This window comes from Callionymus lyra, chromosome 11 (genome assembly GCF_982586985.1).
Source record: "Callionymus lyra chromosome 11, fCalLyr1.hap1.1, whole genome shotgun sequence".
Lineage (NCBI taxonomy): Eukaryota > Metazoa > Chordata > Actinopteri > Syngnathiformes > Callionymidae > Callionymus > Callionymus lyra.
This window is the reverse complement of record NC_141828.1, coordinates 9,864,083-9,887,695: the sequence shown is the minus strand read 5'-3', so window position 1 is coordinate 9,887,695 and position 23,613 is coordinate 9,864,083. Positions and strand designations below refer to the sequence as shown.

Here is a 23,613-nt window from a genome sequence, read left to right as displayed (position 1 = left end):
CGGGAAGAGAGTCGGAGCCCGTTGCACGGATCCAAACAAATCATCGCGCCAAAGCTCATATGGAGCGCCTTTAAGTAAAAGTCAAGAGAAAAGTGACTGGAGAAATGCAATTAAAAAGCAGCGAGGCTTGTAGAGAGGCCGTCTGAGGAGAAGAGGGGGAGGAGAGGACTCCCTCTACTCCGCCTAAAGGCTTCCACTAATTACCTGTGGATGACAAGACGGAAAGATCTAGAGAGCCAAATATTGTCCCGACCGGCGTCCTCGATGAACCATGCACTCTGTAATTCAGTTCAAGGATAATGCCCGGCGAGTCAGGAGGCAGGAGAAGACGCCATATGTTCCAGTAATTTGAGGATAATTGGTTCAGCATGTTTTTCCAAAAACAAAATGACTGTGGTATTAAAACGTGCGACGGCAATTAAAGGTCAAGCAGCCGACGTAATCAGATGCTCAGGAAATTAGAAAAAAAAAAAAAACCCTCTTGAAATAAGTGGTGATTTTTTATATTTATTCGTGTTTGTGGTTTGACATTTATATCAAAGATGAAACATACTTTAAGTAAACTTTTTTTTTTGCCAACAATAATCTGTTGACATATTAAGAGGGGGAGCGGTATATTGCGCAATAAAAGATGCATTCAAGTGAATATGAAATCATGAGGATGCCACTAATAAACACTGATGGCTAGTTAACTTTTTTATTACTACAATTACATCCAGATGGCCCCGGTTTATTTTATTTTTATGGCTGTGGAATTGTTTTAAAAAAGTGCTATGAGTGAGCGCTTTTGTTAAAAATTCAACATCACTGGGAGTTTTACAACTTTTTTAAATGAGTTTAAGAGTTTCAAAAATACAGCTTGATCACCATATATATACACTATAAACAGACATTGATAATAAACTTGAGATTATGAATTGGTACCATTTCTTATATTTACAGCATCAAAGCCGTAAAGATTTACTTCTCTCGTTTACATTTCAACTAAATGTCCAGGTTTTCTCTAACTATGGGATTTATATTTGTCACATATTTATATATTTGTAATAGCACAGAAAGGGGATCTACACGTTTGGTATTTACAGATAAAAGTATATTTGGAAATAGATTATTTATCAGTTGCAAAACAAAAAATACTTTTGTAAAACAGAAAAACGTGTTGAAATGGGAGTCGCCATCCTATGGAGCCCAGGAGATGAAAAAACAAAATATGAATTGATTACTTTTTGTAGATCACCCTCTTTGGATTTGAAAACAGTTGTAAGACAAATATAAGCCCATATTTATCTGCTTGGGTAGGACTTGAAACTTGAACTGCATTTAAAAACCATATTGATTTATGCTGGTTTTGAGTGAGATTCACCTGCACAAATGAGAAACAATACTGTTCCAAAAAGTCATTTCCAACAATCACACAACATTCTGCTTTTAGAATGAGTTGAAACGCTCGCATTTACAATTGATTTGACTGATTTCTGGAGATTTAAAACCATGTAAAGAGGCAGCAGCTCACTGCGACGATCAGAAACATTGGCACGGATGCAGAGAGGCCAAGATCTCCAACGCATGCCAGCCATAACAAAATGATGGGGGTCACGGGTTGAATCGCGGCTGCATTTGGGGACAATGCGTCAGTTGTGCAAGGGTGAGACCAAGCCTGAGCCAGAGGTCTAGTCAGGCGAGTCTGCCAGCGGGCCAATTCAATAGAAAACAAAACCCAAAAGTAAATAATACAGAGCTGTGGGAAAGAAAATAGCAGTTTTGTACTTGGCAAATGTGTTGTATTTATATTACGATAGCATCCCCTGACAGCTGATCTGTCCATGGTGCTGAATTCTTAGACTACAGACCATGAAATAATATCACAGATATTAGGCTTTTTGTGTGATTGTGTACCAAACTATCCATCTGTTATCGTCTAATTATCATGTCAATGAACTCATTTTTGTCTCAATAAGCTTAAATCATGTTTGGTTTAAATCAAATGTCCCAACAATTCTTATCTTTACAATCTTTTTTTTTGATTTCCTTCTGTGGAAACAATTTGTATCTAATAGCCGTGTAAGCTGTCGCAGCATCCTAATAGAAGCGGCTGATGGATGAACGCGATAGCCCCGAGGCACCCACGGGTGTCTGGAAAACGCCGGATGTAAGATCAGTTTGATAATGACAGGCATGTCAAGTAATGCTCAGGTAGATCCGCAGTGGAAGCTGCAGTCGTTCATTTTTATTCCGTTGAATATTCAGGGTTTGCTGCATCAAGACTGCAGATGAAGTTTTTTTTTTAAAGATTTACTGCAACAAAAAACTTAATTTAGCTGCTTACAATTTAGCTAGAGAAAAAAAAGATGACATTGGAAATCTGGTCCTGTGAAAACTAGGAAACGTTTGCAGATTCAGATGCTAATATTTAGTCAACAATCAACCTTTCAATGATCTTAAGTTGATTATCTGTTTTATTTGTGGATGTATTATTCAACCTCTTCCCCTCGGAAGTCAGAAAAGTCATTCTTTGTCACATTACCGATAAATATGGAAATCCGGCAGAATGAAGCCGTCAGCACTGACCCCGCTCCTAAACATTAACGTCTTCGGGGACGGAGTGTATTTGCTTGCTTCAGAGCTTTGGACAGTGATATAAAATACTTGTGATTCCTCCGATAGCTGCCAGACGCAGCAGGTCACGTCAGGACAAAGGGAATAATAGAGCGTTTGATGATTTATTAAAACAACTCTGGTCAAGTTATAATGAAGTGAAAATAATCCACACTTTATTATACATCACACAATTGCGAAACTACGGCTCGCCTGCTCAAATGAATGTTTAAAAAGTTGGAGGTGGTGAAGTGAAAAAGGGGTAAAATGAGATTCTACAATGGAGGATGATTCAGTATGAGTACGACTCTCTGTCGTGACCTTCCTTTTTAACAAGCCTGCTTTTAAAAACGCACAGAAGGGTGTGATGTTACAGGCCATGTTTTATGGCAGGACTTTTTTTTCGCCAAGGTGTTGGCACAGTGGGTCGTATGCTCCGTGTCTCTGTCCATTTGGACCTGAGACGGCTCTAAATCGCTCTGCCAGGCGGAGACGGAGAGCAGATCGCTGTGTCGGTCACACTCGGGTGGAGAGAACAGTTGGGGAAGTAGTTTATGAGAAAGTTGGCAGGTTTTTATGAGATCGCTTATTAATCACCGTCAGAGCACCTTCTTGAGAAAAAAAAATGGGGACCGTGCCAATATCGTTGATAACAAGACACAGCTGTCAGACATCCTCATTGTAGACAAGTTAGTCTGGACACACCGTCCTGCTGGCACGAAGGTGGTTGATGTCATGATGACTAACGTTGAAGGATGTTGAACATTTTTATGTGTGAGTATATAATCTTAATGCTGATGCCATTTCACCTCCAATGCTGCCCAGAGCCCTGTGTTTTGTGGAAGGCTGATGGAGCTTAATGAAACAGTGTCATTATTTTCCATAGAGTCCACTAGATGGCGGTCTCTGCACTATTTTCCTTTGTTTTGAACAACTGTTCTAATGAAACATCACATCAATTTTCAACTGATAGTGCCACCTACTGACCTCTCAACAACATGACACTGCTTCATGAAGCTTCATCAGACCATCACTAGAAAATAGTCTAGAGATCGCCATCTAGTGGACTCTGAAAATAATGACACTGTCTCATGAAGCTTCACCAGACCATCACTACTGACATTATTTTCAGAATCCATTCAGGATGGCATGAACACTCTAACATCACAACCAACCGTCGCTCCAATAGTTTCGTTTAAACCTGACCTGGAATGATAATATATATATAAATATTTTTATATATATAAAGCGCTTTGTGACCCTGGTCTCGAAAAGCGCTATATAAATAAATATTACTTACTTACTTACTTACTAGTTCACTTCACCTTCTGTCCATGGAAATCAATGAAAGCAAAGTGTAAGAAGGTGAAACAATAATTAGTGAGAGGGAATTAACTCAAAATCCTGCATGACTCTACACATGGCTTGTTGTGAATAAGTAGCTCAGTACTTTCAGAAAATGAATAAACTATAAACCTTTTAATGAATAGAAACGTTGGACTCGTTGGTTTATTTTTGGCCTTGTATAAAATTGTAAAAAAAAAAAATACATTTAAAAGTTATCTTTTTCAATATAATTGCTCTTAGTTTCTTTTCGGGAAAAACATGTTGAATGGAAACTAAAAAATAAATAGTTATCTCGACATGGTGGGAACTCTTGAATGCATTATTATACTAATTTTTCCGGCAGTTGAAAAATTAACTTCCAGTTGTTTTTAGCAATACTTGACCTGAAACCATTTTTTTTTAATTTGTGGTTTTGAGAATGTTAAACATGTGAAACAACACAAGTCTTCAAAAAATGTATTAATTCACTTTTATACTTGATAAACATCCAAACATTTTTTTTCTTATTCTCACTCACTCCCAGTGAATTCATCAGTGCAGATTTTAGGCCTCAACATTCACAGAAACAATTTGAAATAATACCCTTACACTGGTGGTTCAGAAGATATTGAACTGAGAAGTTACTCTTGTCTCATGAATGGCTGAATCTGGTCTGTGTTTAGATCTACCGTTATCTTATGCAAGGGTAACACAGATGGTCCATAAAATGATTAAATCCTCCGCTCGTTTTTATTTCTTCCCAGCAAGCCAGAGAGGAAAGAAAAAAAGCATGAGAGTGTGTTTGACTGAACGCCAAGGCAGGTGTAAAGAACTGCCCCAATGAGACTCCCCCAGATTATCGATAATTGGCGAGGTGTTTCCCAGCTGGCGAGTGAAAGGAAGAGCGATGGTGTAGAGCAGAGGCTTTTCTTTCGGTTCCTCTCACGAACCCTCCGGAGCATAGTAATATGTTTTAGGAGCATCTCCGTTAGATAGAGAGGAAGGTGTGTTCATTTAAGATGCTCAACGAGGCGGAAACACTGACACACTCCTTCATCTGATGAACAAAGACCGACCTTTCCAGTTCCCTCCCTGAAATCATCCGAGTACATCAGGCATTTTAAAGCATTTTCCTATTGACGGAGCCTTCTGAATGAGGCGCTAAATTAGTGAACAAAAGGCGGAACATTAGCGCAGATGTAAGCACAGAGAAGCCCCGACAACTACATGACTCCCAGGACTATGGCGATAAAGCGAGCGCTTCATTATGGAACGCTCCGCCTCGGTATGGCTTGTTTAAGTTGCACTAATAGATATATACGCTCTTTGCTTACATCCATCCTGCGTTTTACTTTATTTTTCTGTTTATAAACCGACTCTTCAAGCCAATTGATGCAAAGTGAAAATGGTGCCGTATCAGCACGTGGGAAGTAAACACAGAACAGGCCACTTAAGTGACTCGGACAGGATTCTGCTTGAGGGATCGTCAAGTGAAGGCAAGACGTGTTCGCTCGGGTGAAAACTCTCCCAGTAAGCGTTTCGTTAATCCGCTACAGTAAATGAGCTCGGATGCCATGTCGGCATGTAAATGACAGGTCAGCCGTCTGGTGTTCAAAACACATCGACGGCAACGCGGCGACGGATCAAAGGCAAGTAATTGATCGACAGTCTTATGTTGTTTTTATTCTAGTAATATTATCGATGGATTCATAAGCTCGCTCGACCATAAGTGTGCGGTTATTGTGAGGCACACATTGCACGGAATTGAGGCCAAGAGACACTATAAAGGAGAAGCCTTTAAACTACGCATCGATTTGGTATCATTTTATCAATTAAGAAAAAAAAAATCTTAAAGTGCAACTAATGTCAACCCCAAGGACAACCCAAGTCTCGTGACTCGCTCCCATTTTTCAAATGTTGAAGTCTTTCTCTCCAAGATGCAGTAAGTCTCTCAACATGACCAAGTTTTCAACTTATTACTTTACAAAGTTCTTTCCTGTCTTAAATCTTGGCAAATGAGAAGTTACGAGAGTCCATTATGACATAATAATGGCTTCACTCTTCTCCAGCCAGCTGGAATCATGCCCCGCTTTGTTTATACAACAAGTCACTTTGAGATGAAGACTTAAGAGATTGATTATGCGTCATAACAAACCTCGATCTTTGACCAATAACAGCAGAGTGGGGTGTGGTTGTGATAAACAGGATTTCATCTACAGAAAAAGTGCTTTGATACAATAGAGGTTTATCTATTTAAAACTTACACACTTAAATTGACACTTTAGTTGAACTTTAAAAAGGTATTTAAAAAGTCATATCAGTGGCTCGAGGAATGTTCCTCTGCATCAGAACACGCCTGACAACAAAGCTTTCTACTCACCGTCATGTTGACTAAGGGTTGGGATTATTATTATGGGAGTAATCTGTTCCTTTTTAGAGTTATAGACAAAAATGTTTGTTCATTTTAATGCAGCCACTGGAGCTCAGTCGTCTTCATCTCTGTCCAAAAAGACACTTAAAAACATCCAAATACCTCCGTACTGCTCGTCTGCAACATCCATCTTGTATTGAAGTCTTTACATGAGGAATTGTTCAACAAGTCTATGTTTTAAGTTTGTCTATTCATATTCATATATTTAATATATATAATGACAGAATGTTACTTAGTGTTGCTTCAAGGCCAATGTAATACTTTGTGTAAATATCCGTTTTAACCAGTATCAAAAGAACACCACCAAGTTTCCTGCTAGAATGTTCTTAGAATCAAGCACAAGATCTTATAGCTTAATAATATTTTTAGATGGACATTTTAGGAGGAAGACAAGAAAATGCCATCACGGTCCAGATTCCGAGGCGATGCTTTGAACAAAAGGCCTAAAGGCAGAACTCGACTAAGTGCTGTAATTGCACACGAGGCCAGAGAGACTTGACACCGACTCGGCACAGAAGATGAGAAACAAGTCAAAATGGTTCTGGTACACACTTGTGTGGATACAGAAGGAGCAAACAGACGCACACGGCGGAGTAGCTCGAGGGTAAAAAGTTCAAATGCAGCAGAAAAAAAAAAACAGTCGCTGCCAACGGGAAGGAACATTTCACCGTTTGTCATTTGGAGGAGCTTCAATAGGAGCCATGATGAGGCTGCGGCTGATTTAAAGTGACGGGTACGCAAGGCCACCGTATCCATCACAGGGGAGTGGCACATTTCCACCGACTCCTGCTGTTTGTGGACAAGCCCACCTATCAGGACCTGATCTACGACGTGTCAGCCAAAACAAACAAGGTGTCATGTCGGCGCGACAAATAGACCAAAACAACCCAGAGGGGCAGCTGGTGATTCTTCTTCAGCTGTGTGGTTGAAGAGAGTTCGGCTTCACCTGCGAAACACTCTGCCTCACTTTGCAGTTCATCGTGAAACAATATCTCCGGCACTCGACCATAACAGAGGCGACACTCTTCAGGTACAAGCAACACTTACGAGTCACCTTTCCCCGTAAACACAACAGCACATTACTTCATGCTTACATTGGCACCAAATAAAAACAAACATCTTTCTCTCATTTTTTTTAGACATTACTCTGCTTTAAATATTCTACTTAAAATAGCGTTTTGTCACAATATATGTTATGTTGTCTCATCATTTAGGATTTTCTATGATATTCTATTTCATCTCAAGTTAACACGCAACAATAACTTTATTGATAATAGAAGAATATAAAGTAACAATTTCCTAAACTAGTAATAATTGCAGTAATAATATAATATGGGATCTTACATCAATGTTGGTGTTTCGATCAGAATGTTCTCTAATTTATAATAATACAAATTTTATTTTACTACCAACAAAAAATTTTTTCCTTTAAATTCATAATTCGATTGTTATTTGTTCAGTTTCAACAAGTGAATATTCTGGTAATAAAGGGGCTTTATTGTTAACATTTTATTTTTTTTTAAATGATATTGTTTAAGGAAATGTAATATTTCCACAAATCATTATGTCCTTGAATATCAAAATGTTTATCTGGAAATTAAGTAAAAATAAATATTTGCATACATATTAACGTACAAAAAAGTAAGGCAAATTGTGAAGCACGATTGATAATTATATTTATTTTAACAAACCAAAAAGCTGTATTTGGTTATAAGGAGTAGTATTGTTACTATTATTGTTGATGACAGAGTTTTTGTTACCATTATTATATTAATAATCTAATTTTAATATATTTAAAAATTAGCCATTTGAGTTCCTTAATGTAACTAAAATGTATTTTTTCTTTCATTTTTTCCCTTTTAGATGTTTCTTCTTTCGGTTTAACTTCATAGTAACGGCTCTAAGTTAGCCAACTTTACTTCTTGAGTTTCAAGGTTTAATTATGTGCTTGTTTTTCCGAAAAATAGTCCTAGCATAGTACATAGACGTTTATACACTTTAGGGAGTGTGTTAAACTAACCTGACATCATTGTGGGTTTTTGGTGAATTTTTATAGTTTGCGTCCTACCCTGCTGAGCTGGCTGGCCGGGCTGCTGCTGTTGACCGTGTGACATTTGAAGTTGAGCAACGGTTCCTGCTCCGCCTTCATCTCCTTGCTCGAGTGATGGAGCGGCGAGGTGTCGGGCGGCGCCGGAACCGGAGGCGGGATCTGGAGAGCGGTGCAGGACAGGCCCAGGAAGTTGGACGGTCGGATGAGGAAGGCCTCGAGAGCGATGTTAGCAGACACCTTTTGGAGAAGCGAGCAACGATGGATGATGGAAGAAGAAAGGAAGATGTTTAGAAAGTCATTAGGCTGATGCTTCTATTAACCGTGTCAAACCAAACATTCATCTGTCTTCTCCTTCATCTGCTTCATCACATTACTAACATCATGAAAAACTTCATCAAGCTTCTCGCTTTGAAAAGTGTCGCTACCTTAGATATGACCCGGTTGTCTCGGCTCAGGGTGAGGTCGGCGATGCGCTCCACGCACTGGACGATGCGTGTGCACGCCCTGGCTTCGTTCTGCGCCATCCACAGGATGTGCTCCTCCACCAGCATCATGTTGCTGGCTATGTCGGATATGTAGTCTCCCAGCTGCCGAGCACACAAGCGTTGGATTTATTAGGGAGGCCGTTCAAGAGAGACGGAGGCAGGAAAAGGTCAAATCCTCATATTGTATCAGGTTGGGAAATTGACTTCCTGCTCAGTGGTTCTCCCCGTTTCTGTGGAACTCTTTGTATTCATAGCTCCCTTTGATTGAAACTAAAGGCCGAAGAAAATCGAAATATCATTAGTGGTATTCATTTGTGACTATTAGTGTGTAATAACTGTATAACAATTGCACAAATTGTTACTAAGAATAATTAAAAAGCAATTACATCATTATTTTAACAATGCCAACAATAAAAACTAAATGAAATCACAAATAAATGTTTATTCGTCATTGATGTCAATTATGTCCCCTTATTAAATAGGACATTCCCAAATGCTCATTTGTCAAATGTAAAATAATAATAATGAATAAGTAATGGATACAAAAAAATATTAAATAAATAAACAATCACAAGAAAACTTAAATCATTAAAGATAGTAGAAAGCCCATGTGTTTTCTATGTGTTAGATTATTAATAAAAGTATTCCTGTTAAGTGATTAAATTATTCACATTTCATTACAGTATATGTTTCGCTCTTGAACGCACCATAGCAATCCCAACATCCCAGACATTGTGGTTCTTCTAGTTAATTTTTCCAAGACCAAAGTGTACAGTGTTCTTTATAAACATGTGTAAATGGAAGCAGACGCAGGAATAAATCATGAACCGTGACAGGAATTCCAGTGAAAGCATTTGCCGAACATTGATAATTCATTCTTCCTCTTATACAACCTTCATGATCAAACATAGCTTAACATTCTTTCTCCAAAGGTTTGTCAGGTTATGTTTGATATTAAAATCTGTCAATTCAATTGTTTAACAATGTTCTTAAATATTGCTTTTGGTCCTTATTTTAATGATTAATACAACATGGGCATATCTCCATATATAACCGCGACAGCTACAGTGATGGGTTCACTGAGAGGGAATGAGGTGAAGATAGGTTGAAAGGGATAATGGTGAGTAAGAAGTATAGACTTTTTTAAACTATGGAAAACAGTTTTGAAGCCAATGTGGATGGCGGCCATCTTGGAAATGCCATCTGTTTAGCCAGGCAAACTACTTTTAAGTGGCGCGAAGAATTTGTGCGCGATTAATTCAATTTGGTCGATGAAAACACAGGCATTTCTGTTGTAAATATAGTGGCAGTAGCTGTCAGTCAAGTCAACCATGACAGTTGTTATAAAAGTTCATAAGAAGTGACAAAAAGGGATAACACCAAAATGTATATGTTAGAAAAAAACATTTGTTTCAGTTCAGAAAAAATGTCTCATGTCCTACTAGAGCAGCTCAAAACAGGCTGGACATTGAGGCATCAACTAGCAGAACAAGTGAATATTAAGGGTTCCAGAAGTGACATTTTGTCTTGTTATTGCAACAGTTTGTTTTCATGTCTAAGAAAGAACGATCTGTCTCGCCCCCAGTTGATACCGAACTCTGCAGTGAGAATTCTGACCTGCTCTAGTAGAAGAACTCACATAAAACTCTTCACTGGCTGCCAGTTTCTTTCAGGATTGATTTTTAAATTCTGGTTCTAACTTTCAGATCCATTCATGATCAGACCTTCCATCAGTGATCTGATCCAGCCTTACACCTCAGCTCGGGCTCTGAGGTCTGTGGATCAGAATCTACTGATGGTTCCTGAACACGCTTCTGGACCAGAGGAGAGAAATCCTTCCAGACTGTTGCTCCTAAGCTTTGGAACGATCTTCCTCTGTGTTTGATGATCTACTGACTCCTTCAAGAAACCTCATTGTTCAGGCTTTTCCTTGATTCTCTGAGACTCCTGCATTAGTCTCGGTGGTGTATTTAAGTACTTTTAAGTATATATTTTATTGGGTATTGTTTGAATTATTTAAGCACTTTGTTAACCTGGTCTAGAAAAGTGCTCTACAAATATTACTTGCCTATTGTAAATGTGTCAAATAGTTGAGATTCAGCGCGTCTCTTTGTTCGTTTAGAATCCTTAGCATATTTATAAGAGGTAGAATCCAGTTCTGCACTCGTCTTTTCATCCATTTAAACTGTCAAAAACTCTAATAATGTTGAACAATGTAACTTGTATTAGAAAAGGGAACAAAAGACTCTCAGATCGTTTAAATCAATTTCAAAGCCACATTGATCTAAATTAAACTTGACCTGCTTGCATAGAACAAGTTTGTTTTGAGATACACGTCTTTATTGTTGTTATGAGTTTTGTTTTAACGTAATACAACAGAACATCATGACGGCAAGACAAACGGAACTTTCCAATAACTGGGTCTAATATAACAAAAGAAAATGTTAGCGACTTAATTTCTTCTACTTTCTGGTTCCATAACTTCTACAACTGACAAAAGGAGGTGCAGAATTACACTTGCACAAAGGCGGACTCATCGCACACATCAATCATTCCCACAACAACAGAGACATTTGTAATCTCCAGTCAGAACAGCGAGGGAGGCGGCGGTGGCTTCATTCATTATAGAGAGATTTAATTTAGATTAGCTCCTCCGACGGGGTATAATTGCCACTTTGGGAGACAGCTTACTATTTACTTACTGTACATTTCATTGTTGCTCCATTTGCCCATTTTTTTATTGAATGAGAGAGGGTGGTCTCATCAGCATTGTCTAAGGAGTGATAAACCTTCAAGTAGCGTCTAATAATATCTCCCCGGTGACCTATGATCAGTAATTGGACAAGCGAGAGCGAAGCTCAGCACCTTCTCCCACTCGCTCAGCCTGACCTTCAGCGGGATATGAAGCCCCGCGATCGCCCTCCGGCGAGAGACGTGTGCTGTATCCACCCACAGCGGGGAGTCACGGCTTGCCAACGGTGGGATCACGTCTTCCTGTGATTGTCATTCCGGTCCGATTGTGCTGGGGGGGGTGGGGGGGGAGCAATGGTGGACTCGGAGATGAAGGGGAACACGACGGTGGTGGGATTCTAGAACACTGCCTCTTCCAACTTTGTACGGACAAATTGGGGTTCCTCAAGCTAAGATGTGGGTAACTTAACTTCTTAAAGAGTAACTCATTGTGAAAACAAAACTCTCCTGACTCACTGTTGTATTTCAAATGTTGAAGCCTTAAAGTCCAAGATGCAGTAAGTCTCTCATCATGACCAGGACTTATTACCTTATAAAGTTCTCCTACGTCTGAATTCTCAGCGAACAAGAGGTTACAAGGGGAGAGTCCATAATGGCTGTAATCACTTTATTTATACAACGAGTCCCTTGGAGAATGAGTCTTGTGGGATTGCTAACACGCGGCGATAAACCTTGATGATTGGCCAATCACAGCAAAGTGGCTGTGGTTATGGTAAACAAGATTCAATCTCCAGAAAAAACATGTTTTCAGTGGGCGGGGCTTAACCAACATTTTCTTAAGTCTGTTGCTCCTAAGCTTTGGAACGATCTTCCTCTCTCTTTGCGCTTGATGGATCTACTGACTCCTTTAAGAAACATCTTAAGACGTTTCTATTTGTTCAGGCTTTTCCTTGATTTTCTGGAACTCCTGTTGTGTTATCAGTATTATCTTGATCTTTAAAGTATATACTTTTTTGAGTATTGTTTTGATTGTTTAAGCGCTTTGTGACCCTGGTCTGGAAAAGCGCTATACAAATAAATATTACTTACTTACTTGTTGTAGCCAACCATCGATAATTTGAAGCAGTCATATGACAGAAATATTGGTAACATACTTGCGGTAGGAGATTAAAAATAATTAATTAAATGTTATTAAATTGCATTGTATTGATACATATATATGTATATACTGTATGTATATAATTATTTTGAATTTAAATAATATTAAATAATAAATATGTAATGATTATTTTAAGAGGTAAAAGGTAAAGAACCTAAGGTCAAATGTTGAATTACTTAGTGTAAAATACAAAACATGAAAAAAACACATTTAAATATGAACATGCAATTCAATGTTTCTAGGGATTAAGCAACACGGAAAATGAATGAATCAAATAATTACGGTTTACAAGGAGGAGAACATCATCTACACTCTAATAAAAACATCATCATGAACAACAAAAATAAATGGAGTATTTAATGTATGAGATCTAATATGGATTAAGAGCCCCTGTAATGAACACCACATGTCGACTTACATCCCTGCGTTTCTCCACCAGCCTGGTGAGTCTCTCCACGAGGTGTGTGACGAAGATGACGTCCATGACGTCGGTGAAGTGAGCCGCCTTGCTGGTGAACGCCACCAGCTGCCGCCCCAGAGGCTGAGCGTTGGTGGTGTTGATGGTGATCTGGGGGAGAAAGAGCATTTCAGCACAGATTCATCCAATTGTTCAATACTTTCATGAATAAAACATATTATTAATTGAATTTGTGAAGAAAAACAAAAACAAAACAAAAAAAAAAATATATATATATATATAATATTAAATGAAACAGGAAAGAAATAATTATTATCATTAAAATGTTAGTTATATGATTAAAATGATTAATTTTCTTCCCCTTTTCTGTTGACAGTTTAATAACTTATAACTTTTATTGTGTATAAATATACTACCATTATTCTTCCCACATTAGGAACATTTTTATAAAAAAAACTTTATAAATATATATATAAATATACATATAGGAGATACATTACACATTAAAACAAATTATAATAATATTGATACAATATATAAAAAATATAATAAAATAATAAAACACAGCCATTGAATGATATAAACACAATGTAAAATCGTAATAAAGCGAAATATATCAACAACAAATAACATTAGATTAAACAATAAACACTAGAATACTACGGGAAAAATGCACTTAAGTAACTACTTAAGTAGCTTCTTAAGTAACTTCTTAAGTTACTACCTAAGTTACTAGAGTGGAGGGAGTTAAGAGATACTATAACTATACTATAATAATAAAAATAATAATGAAAAATAAATTAAAGTTCTGATCACTACCTGTGTGAGTTCATGCAACACTCGGGTCAGTTCGCTGGCATAAGGGCACTGAGTGTAGTCCTCCTGGTCCCAGCGCCCGGTCCGGTCACAGCGGCGCCAGGCTTTCTTCTCTCTGGGAGTGGACCGGTGTGATACCGTACCCGATGGGTGAGGGGCGGAGCCGAAAGTCGCCGGAGCGCAGGGCAGAAACGCCAGTATGCCAGCCAGTGTCTTTGGCCACCTGCAGGTCCAAAGAGACCCAGGTGATAAAACAGATGAAAATTATTCCAATGTACATTTATTTTTTTAAGAAAATATCAGCGATAATAAGAGGTGTTTAAGAGATATTTACTAGTGACGGTCTGATGAAGCTTCATGAAACAGTGTCATTATTTTCAGAGTCCACTAGATGGCGTCTCTGCACTATTTTCCTTAGTTTTGAACAACTGTTTTAATGAACATCATTTTTAATCTGTTGGCGCCATCTACTGACCTCTAAACAACAAGACACTGCTTCGTGAAGCTTCATCAACACATCACTAACAAAAGCAGTAAATTAAAAACGGGACTTAAACAGGTAAACAAAAACATAATTAAAAATTAAGTTCAGGTGGATTCTTGGCCTTAAAATTGTAGAATAAAGAAGAAACTACTGGGGGTCCTTTGCTTTCCTTCCACATGTTTGCTATAAATAAAATTAGATTAAAATCTCAATTACTTAGTGTGTACCACATATGGATTGGTTTCAAATTGAATAAAAATCGAATTTATTAGAATTTTCTTCGGGGTATTCTGCTGCCTTTTCCTCGACCTGATTGTGTTGCCGTTCCCCATAAAACCTTCTCTAAGAGAGAGACAGCCAGACATGCCTACTACCTATTTCAGGGATAAAGATTGACTTCTTGTCTGAGTTTTGAGGCACACATGTGCTTTTCTTGTCCCTTTTATTTATTTATTTCAACCATTTGATCGATTTTGTATTGTAGCTTCTTGAACTAGTCTGTTCTAGTCATTCTCTGAATGCTTCTGGCTTGTTAAATGACCGGTTCACTCGGTAGAACCTTCTCCGAGTATGAAAAGAAAAAAGTGAAAATCCTGCTCTTGTCTTCAGTGTTTCCAGGCTTCGCTAATGTGCTTCTCGAAACCCAAACCTGCCTAATTATTCTCAATTACCATGATTAGGAAATAAGCCGCGGGAGGCTTCTTTAGTTTGAGTTGTTCAATGAATATCAATCCTGAATGTACTGGAAAAACTCCACAGACACATGCTGTGTGTCAAATGTTTTAATTTAAAATACTAAGAAAAAAGAACCGATGGTTCAAAAGAGACCATTCATTTCCAAACCTTCCATTCTGACCTGCTATTCCAGAGCACGTGCTCAGAGCCTCGGCAGCTACTTAGTAATAAACGGCGTTAATTTTCCTCCCCAACTAAAAAAAGGGGGCTCATTTTCCAGCTCATTAATTCAATGCTCCGGCAGAAATAAAAGCCTCTGTGCTGCTCTGCTGGAAATGGGTTGTAAAGTAACCGCGGCGACACGAAGGACCACATATGACTAGTGACACGTACACACACGTTTGTTCATGTATGTGTGAGAATAGTTTCTATTTTAAATACAGGCTATTGTTGTATGATGACTGGAAAGTCTCAGGATATCAAACCTTAAAACTGAACCTTTGTAAACCTGCATATATTATGCTTTAAGAGCAACTAACGTGTTGATTTAAGTGTGTCTTAAATATATCTTGGACCTCAATTGTACTCGTCTGTATCTTGTCTGTACAAAACTCTCTTTTCATTGAAATATTTTCATTAGAAAATGTGCTTAGGCCCCTCCCAATGAAAACAGTTTTTTTTTGGAGATGCAATCTCGTTTACCATAACCACACCCACTCTGCTGTGATTGGTCAAACATAGAGTTCACGGAGCGTATCATCAATCCCGGAAGTCTACACCTTCAAGGGACTCATTGTATAAAAAAGCGGGGCGTGATTACAGCTGGCTGGAGGAGGAGTGAAGCCAAGATCGCATCATAACGGACTCCGCTCTCGTAACCTCTTGTTCGCGGAAATTTCAGACGGGGGAGAACTTTATAAAGTAATAACTTCGAAACATGGTCATGATGAGAGACTTACTTATTTTGAAAGAGCTAACGGGAAAACCCAACTATTAAATGTTGAACTCTTCCTCTCCAAGATGCAGTAAGTTAACAATATTATTTTTATTTGATGACAGTGGAATTATTTGTTAAAGGTATTTACTTCAAGATTCATTACATTTCTGGGATTCAACAGAGTTTTTGATAACACGGTAAAAAGTCTGATGTAAATAATTAAAACTGATGAATGTCATGGATTTTACAACAACTTTTATAATCCAGTTTTTACTGCCAGTTGTAGATTTAAAACTGATCTGACACCAATACCATAAATTACAGGTTTTAATTTGACTTACTCGCTTTCCAACCTAAAAAAGAGATTTTTGACGCACTTCCTTTCAAACAAAAGCTTATATTCCATCACTGCTCCATCTTCGTCTCACTCCCTCTCAGTGAACTCTCTACAGCTATCTGTATTTCACAGATTTGTTACCATTGTGTTGCATTTCACTGAGACAATGCGTTTGAATTTCTTAAATCGCGCCAATAGCTCATCAGTTATTGTACTGAGACGCACACATTACTCTTGACTCGGGTGAATCTGGTCTGTGTTTGGACTGCAGGAGCACTAGAGGAATGGTAGCCTCAAGTATTGAGGAGGTTGAGGAGTTGCCGTAATTTGAAACGTCGGATCCTGTCACCGCTGAGCGGATGGTAAGATTTAAACTACCGCTGCGAGATAATAGCCGGCTTTGATTACAGTATTAACTCTGGGTCTTGATGTTCGGCTGAATTAAATCATTGGCGAGGTGCGACTATTGCTGTATTATGCGAACAACCTCCTGGCTTCGGGTTTCAAAGCCAGCAATTTATAGTCCATTTGTGTTAATTACCGTGAACATTTTATGAAATTCGACTTAAACCAGAAGATAATGATAACAGGGGTGGGTGGCGGTGAGGGAACATCTTGTCCTTGAATGAACCTGTCGCTGACTCACCTGAAGTCTCCCTTGTTGTTGGTGACCCGGTCGGCCGGGCAGTACGGCGCCGACGTCTCCAGAACGACGATCTCCATCTGCAGGGAGGCGTTCCCGCGGGAACTGGTCACCACACATTCCCAGACACCCGCGATTCCAAACTCTATGCTGGAGAGGACGACCTCACTAGACAAAAGAAGAGAAGAATTATCGTTATCATACAGCAGACGCTACATATGGAAGATAAGCCATAGCTTTAAATTTGATTTTAAAGCTATTTTTAGATTAGAGATGAGATTGGAAGTTTTTTTTCGGTGTGTGTACTTAGTGCACAGAAGAAGAGAGAAATGTGTGTTTAATGAGCCCCGGGTGAGCATCAGCCGGCTTAGAAACTTGGCGGTGTCTTAAGACGATCATTACTCATGCTTATCTTTTCAAATTGTCACAACAATTTCGGTCTCAATGGGGACGGCCTGATCCAACAAAGGCTGGTGAAACACTGACAAAAGCCAAACACAGGCCCCTTGCCAACATGATTCATCTTGATGTTTCCACTGGAAACATTTACAAAAAAAAAAGAAGAAAAAAAGTGCTTAGCAACAGATATCATTACCATGGAAGTAAGAGCTTCTTGATAGTTGTGTAATTTCAAACACAATTACGTACACAATGATTCAATTAATCCTCGCCACTGAATAGAGGAAAGACAATTGCGATGGAACCTAAGCTATGAAATCAATGTTTCGTAATGGGCAACACTTGACAAAGCGGGAGGAAACTAATTCTGTTAGCGGGAGGATGATGTGCTTCACCGTCCGGGATATGAGAGTCGCATATTTGGAGGGATTTTTTGGAGGGTTGCCTGTTTTCATCGAGGTTTAGTACATCTAAGAACAAAATGACCAACATGGAGGTCATTAAACCTTTACCTAAAGACCTGACAATACGATACATCCTGTCAGAACACGATCCGGGAAATCTACGCGATCCGGTAAAGCATGTACAGTGACATATTTCAATCCTATATGTTTTTTACGGCAACTTGATTTGGTCAAAAATAAAGCGTGGAACACCATCTGGGAAAACAACGATCCATTTGCGTATGTGCGTTGCATTCAAAATACACAACTTTATTCATGTATTCCGTGACATGGTGTCTCTTTGAGTCTCAAAGCATTGATTTTATGAAAGATAAGAGGAAAATAATGAATCGTGTTTATATCATCTACTGGTTAAAATTAAGACGTTTCAGGGAAAGTTTTTGTTGGCCAGCATGTCTGTTTACGGTTAGAGCATTCCGGGATTATGCACAGACATATCCAACACTTTAATTTATACAATTTATTTAAGCATTTTTATATCATAAATGTAGGCCTAACTAGCTTTTCTTTTTGTGAACCACACTTTCTCTCTGTACAGAAAAGTTCTCTAGGAATAAAACACAAGGCAAGGTTTGTACTCAAATAACCTGCACTACTAAAGATAAAAACACTTTTGGTGATGCCATGAGCCAAAAATAAAACTACTGATAACTCTGCGTCACCTGATGATGACATCCATAGAAAAAAAAGGAAACTTCAACTTGCTATAACTAATACAAACATGAGCCTTTTTCTTCATTGTGAGATTTTTTCTAATGATGGATTTAATCTATATGTACTATTTATCATGTTCAATTATTTGTGTTTTCAATTCAGTGCTAGTTTGTGTTTTTAATTGTTGTGTCTCTGTACTTTACTTCTAATGTCCTCCCTGTCTACGTCCCAGAAAAGTGAGACGCATAATTTGAATGTTTTATGTCCTGTCCATTTGAAGAAATTGTAAAATAAACAAAAACAAATTGCCATCTAGTCCACATGCGAGTGCTCGCATGTCAACATTGGTATCCTAAGTGAACTAACCTGACAGTCTCAGCACCAGTTTAACTTAAGCATTTTCATAAAAAACATATATTCAAATAAAGAAATAGTGAAGGAACTGGTTTACAACTTAAAAAAAAAGGCTAGTTTTAGTGTTTCCAAAAATTGTATTTTACCTTAAAACATATAATATTAGAAAAAGATGTACTACTAAACAAAAGTTGATAAGCTATAATAGAAAGAGTATTAATTGTTTGGTGGAAAAATAAGAAAAAAAAAGCTTATCAATCTCTTTATAAAATTAAGATGGCAAATGTGGAACGTGGATGCTCGTTTTTATGACTGATAAGATTGATATAAACTAACTTAATCTAATACTTTTGCACTAAACTCGTTCATCCATTTCCTTATTGACCTTGTTTTGTGTACTCCTGTGAGGTTGTTTCGATAAATTTAGGATGAAGTAACTGAAAAAAATCTCACTTTTGAAGAAGTATTATTGGGAAAATGCGTCCACCAACAGCAAGCTTACTTTTCCTCCTACCAAACCCGTCCATCAGTCGAACGTACAGCTCGAATTAAGCTACCTGGTCGTTGAAAGATAATCCATGAAGCTCTCTACACACTGCCCCCCAGCTAATCTGTGGACTACATGATGTTTGAAGGTCTGAAGCAGAATGTCGGGGACCTCCGTGCACTTTACGCCTCAGAGTTTTCCGACTCTGCCCTTTTTCCTGCAGCTCATGTTACGTGGCCTGATGTTCAACTGTGAAATATCTCATGGAAATGACTCGACTAGACAAACAGATGCTAGCCAGAAGTACCACAGTGGAGTTGTGTGTTTTAGAGCCTTTAATGAGGATATCCTGGGCTATGATTGACAGCCAGTCACTCTTTATTAAGCTGAACGTGTCATTCAAGCCACATATAGATTCATTAGGGACCAAATAACCACACCTGGGATGTATTTTGATTTGATTAATTACACATCATTGTATAAGGTATACCGTTTTAATTTAGTTTAGTCAGTCTTAAAATGTCCAATTTAAATTGTAAACGGATGTAATTGTGGTTTTAGATTTGAAGAATATATATATATATATATATATATATATATATTTTGTTTTTTTAACCAAAAATTGCTGCTATTGTCTTTCCTAGAACTCAAAATATATTGAAGTAATTTCGTTTTGTCATTTCTCGCTCAAAATATCCCACAATGGGGAACTAAGACGATGTTTGCTCGGTTTGGTTTACCCGAGTGTTTGCACAGACACACCGTTTATTGAAATCCAGGAAAAACTCAGGTGTCTCGTGGAACATTTGAGGACGGATAATGGAATTGGCAGGAAGAGAATGTGTGTTCTAACAGCCGAGATAAAGGATCTATTTGCTACCAAGAGTGCAGGATGTGTTCAGTGACGCAGATCACAGTTATTAACACACTGGCTCTAACCTTCAGGATTTGCACCTGCTCGTACTATAGTTAGTATCCATCCATGCATCCGTCCATTTGTTCACCAGTTCAATCAGATTGCCCCGCCATCCATCCATCCATCATCAGACTGAAAATCCATCTATTCATTTTTCCATCATTGCATTCATCCACTAGTCTGTCTTAAAGTCCATCTCTCCATACATCCACCATCCTTCCATCCGTCAATCCATCCCACTGCACATCCATCTGTTCATCTTTCTTTCATCCATCCATTTTTCCATCAGCCCATCTGGCCACTTCTCTGTCTGTCCATCCCTTCATCCATCCATCATTCCTTCAATCCATCCATCTGACTATCAATCCATCTATTCTCCTGCTCATATTTCTTTCATCCATCCATTTTTCCATCAGCCCATCTGGCCACTTGTCTCTCTGTTCATCCCTTCATCCATCCATTATTCCTTCCATCAATCCATCTGACTATCTATCCATCTATTCTCCTGCTCATATTTCTTTCATCCATCAGTCCATCTGGTCACTTGTCAGTCCATCCCTTCATCCATCCACCATTCCTTCTATCCATCCATCAGTCTAATTGTCCATTCATCTATCCATCTGCTCATCTTTCATTCATCCATCCATTTTTCCATCAGTCTATTTGGTCACGTGTCGGTCCATCCCTTTATCCATCCATTATTTGCTCTATCCATCAATCCATCTAATTGTCCATTCATCTATCCATTTTCCCATTTGCTCGTCTTTCTTTTATCCATCCATTTTTCCACCAGTCTATCTGGCCACGTGTCTGTCCATCCATTCATCTATCCACCATTCCTTCGATCCATCAATCCATCCAACTGTCCATCCATCTATTCTTCTGCTCATCTTTCCTTTATCCATCATTTTTTTCATCAAAACATCTCATCTGGCCACTAGTCTGTGCATCCATCTATCCATCGTATCAATCTGTCCATCCATATATCACATGTGAATGTTGGGAATATACAGACGAATTACCCCCCCCCCCCCACGTCTACAACCACTACAGCCAGAGGAGGTAAATCATGCTATCACTTCATCATCAACACTGAAAAAGAGCGGCGCTCAAAGCAACCGCCGAGCTGCGATGAGTTTAATTTCAGCTCCACTGTACGGAAGAGGAGATCTCTACACTCAGCAGGTTGGGAGCTCACACAAACAGTGCACAATAACCGTGACCTACATCCACCGTCACACTGCAGCATTGTTGCTCCGACCTCGACCGCTCATTAGCAACGTTTATTCTTGTGCATTGATATTTGACAATTTGTTTGCATAATCAACAGGCAGGGCTCCATCAGAAGCTTATGAAGCTGTGACACGTCCTGACCCAAATCAGGAAACTATCGGTTCAGTACAAGACAGAGACAGTGCATACATGTGCCAAGATGATTTTACTGTTTGATTTTTGCGCGATACCTTCTTGTACAGCAGTTTGCACAAAGGGTTACATACTGTAAATCACGTTGAGTTGAGAGCTGAATGAAATAATAATGAAAAATCCAATAAAAATAAACAGTTGGTCTGGTTCTCACACCATGGCGGACTTAACAGTGTCTTTGTTTTTTCACCAAATTCGCAGGGATCCGATGAAGAGACTCATAGTCCCCCCAACAATTCCTTAGTCTGCCCCGGGGCTTCCTCCAAGTCATATCTCACTTGGTAGGCTTCCTTAAAATAAATCCTTAACTGGCTTCTCTAGAAGGAAAAACAGTTGGTCTCCTGCTGAGGTCCAGTCCTCTTCTGTCCACGTTCTCCTTCTTTCTTTCACACCCTTAATGTGTGACTATAGTTGAAAAACTTAGCCCTATTTTTTTGGCTTATCTTCTTCTTCGACACGACAGCATGATATAAATTCCTCATGATGGCACATAAAATATCTTGTTCAACAAATATTCTCTTTTACAGCTTCATGATTATCTTAAGATTTTGGCCTTTACTTTAACTAACAACGAGCTATTTGCACACTCAGCAGGAGAAGCTTCTTTTTTGTGTGTTGTCTGTGTAATCACACCTGTCTCTGTAATGGTTAAATCCCAGTGTTCCTGAGCAAACAGAGCTTATGAATATTTGATTCAAGCAATTTTAAAGTTGGAAGAAATTTAGCGTCACATATCACCACAGGCACCACTTACAGTTCCCTCTTCTTCCGGTAACGCTTCCAGATTTATCATGCGTTTTTTTTTTTGGTGCAAGATTACACTGATTAAAAATGAGGATTGGGAAAGATACTTCCAAAGAGTCTATTGCTGCTAGCTACACACTTTGGAAATGTTCGATTAATGAAACATGAGGCTGGTTTTCTCTCAGCTGCATGCAGTCAGTTTGGCCCAATACCACGGCTCCACAGGAGTCTTGGCCACTTCGCTGAGCCATCCAAGCTCATGGGGTTTGTTTCTTCTATCATTTTTTTTACCAGTTGTTCACAGACAAAGGGAAGTGGATCTCCTTATGGGCCACCTGCTGCCACAAATGACTCCTAAAACACATGTAGGTCAGTCTTCCATGATTCGGAGCGGTTTTATTTGCTCTGCCAAAAATGGGTTTATCCGTCTGTTTGAAAAAAAAAAATCCTTTTTATTTCTATGAGATGTCTTGGAAATGTTGATTATGCGCCAGGAAACTAGCAAGAATGCCTCATGAAACGGCTGATGAAGTATAACGATACAATGTCATTCTAAAGGGCCACTAGATGGCACTATTTGTTTTACAATATTTAGCTCCGATCTAGTAATCCAATGAAACCATTGCGGTTCTTATGTTCTACTGTGTGTTGTGCAAGTGAGTCTTTAACTGCAGCATCTGTCCTTTCAAGCTAAAAACGTATACATTTTGAAAGAAAAACAAGCTATAAAAGAATGGATGGCTTTAAAAAATAAACTTATACATTCTCTCCTTCAATTATTTCGAGGCAGCCCTTTCTCTTTTAGGGACCAGAGTAGATGTTATGCGGTAATGAGAAGCACAACATATTGTCAGGTTCTGGCATTTTCTGTCGCTGTGGATTTTATTTCTTCCCAGAAAATGAGGCAGCCTGTTGTCCCATTGAGCTCATTAATAACGTTTCATAAAATAATGAAATCTGAAAGTGCTTTTCCGTTTTCGCCGCCCATCCACCATTCCTTCCCCTCCGTCAATCCATGTTAATGCCCATCCATCTATCCATCTGCGCTTCTTTTTTTCATCTATCCATTTTTCTACCAGTCCATAAGCCCACTAGTCCGTCCATCCAGCCATCTATCCACCGT

At 38.7% G+C, this 23,613-nt stretch overlaps 1 protein-coding gene across 1 annotated transcript in view; it reads right to left on the bottom strand.

Annotated features, from left to right (window-relative positions):
* The window catches only part of adgra1b (adhesion G protein-coupled receptor A1b), a 243,757-nt gene that overhangs the window by 147,246 nt on the left and 72,898 nt on the right, over positions 1-23,613 (bottom strand). Inside the window, exons 8-12 of the mRNA XM_087803267.1 lie at positions 17,051-17,215; positions 13,975-14,194; positions 13,156-13,305; positions 8,828-8,989; positions 8,421-8,639 (exon numbers count right to left, since the gene is read on the bottom strand). Coding sequence (XP_087659393.1) covers positions 8,421-8,639; positions 8,828-8,989; positions 13,156-13,305; positions 13,975-14,194; positions 17,051-17,215 — 916 coding nt within the window. The remainder of the gene's footprint in view (positions 1-8,420; positions 8,640-8,827; positions 8,990-13,155; positions 13,306-13,974; positions 14,195-17,050; positions 17,216-23,613) is intronic.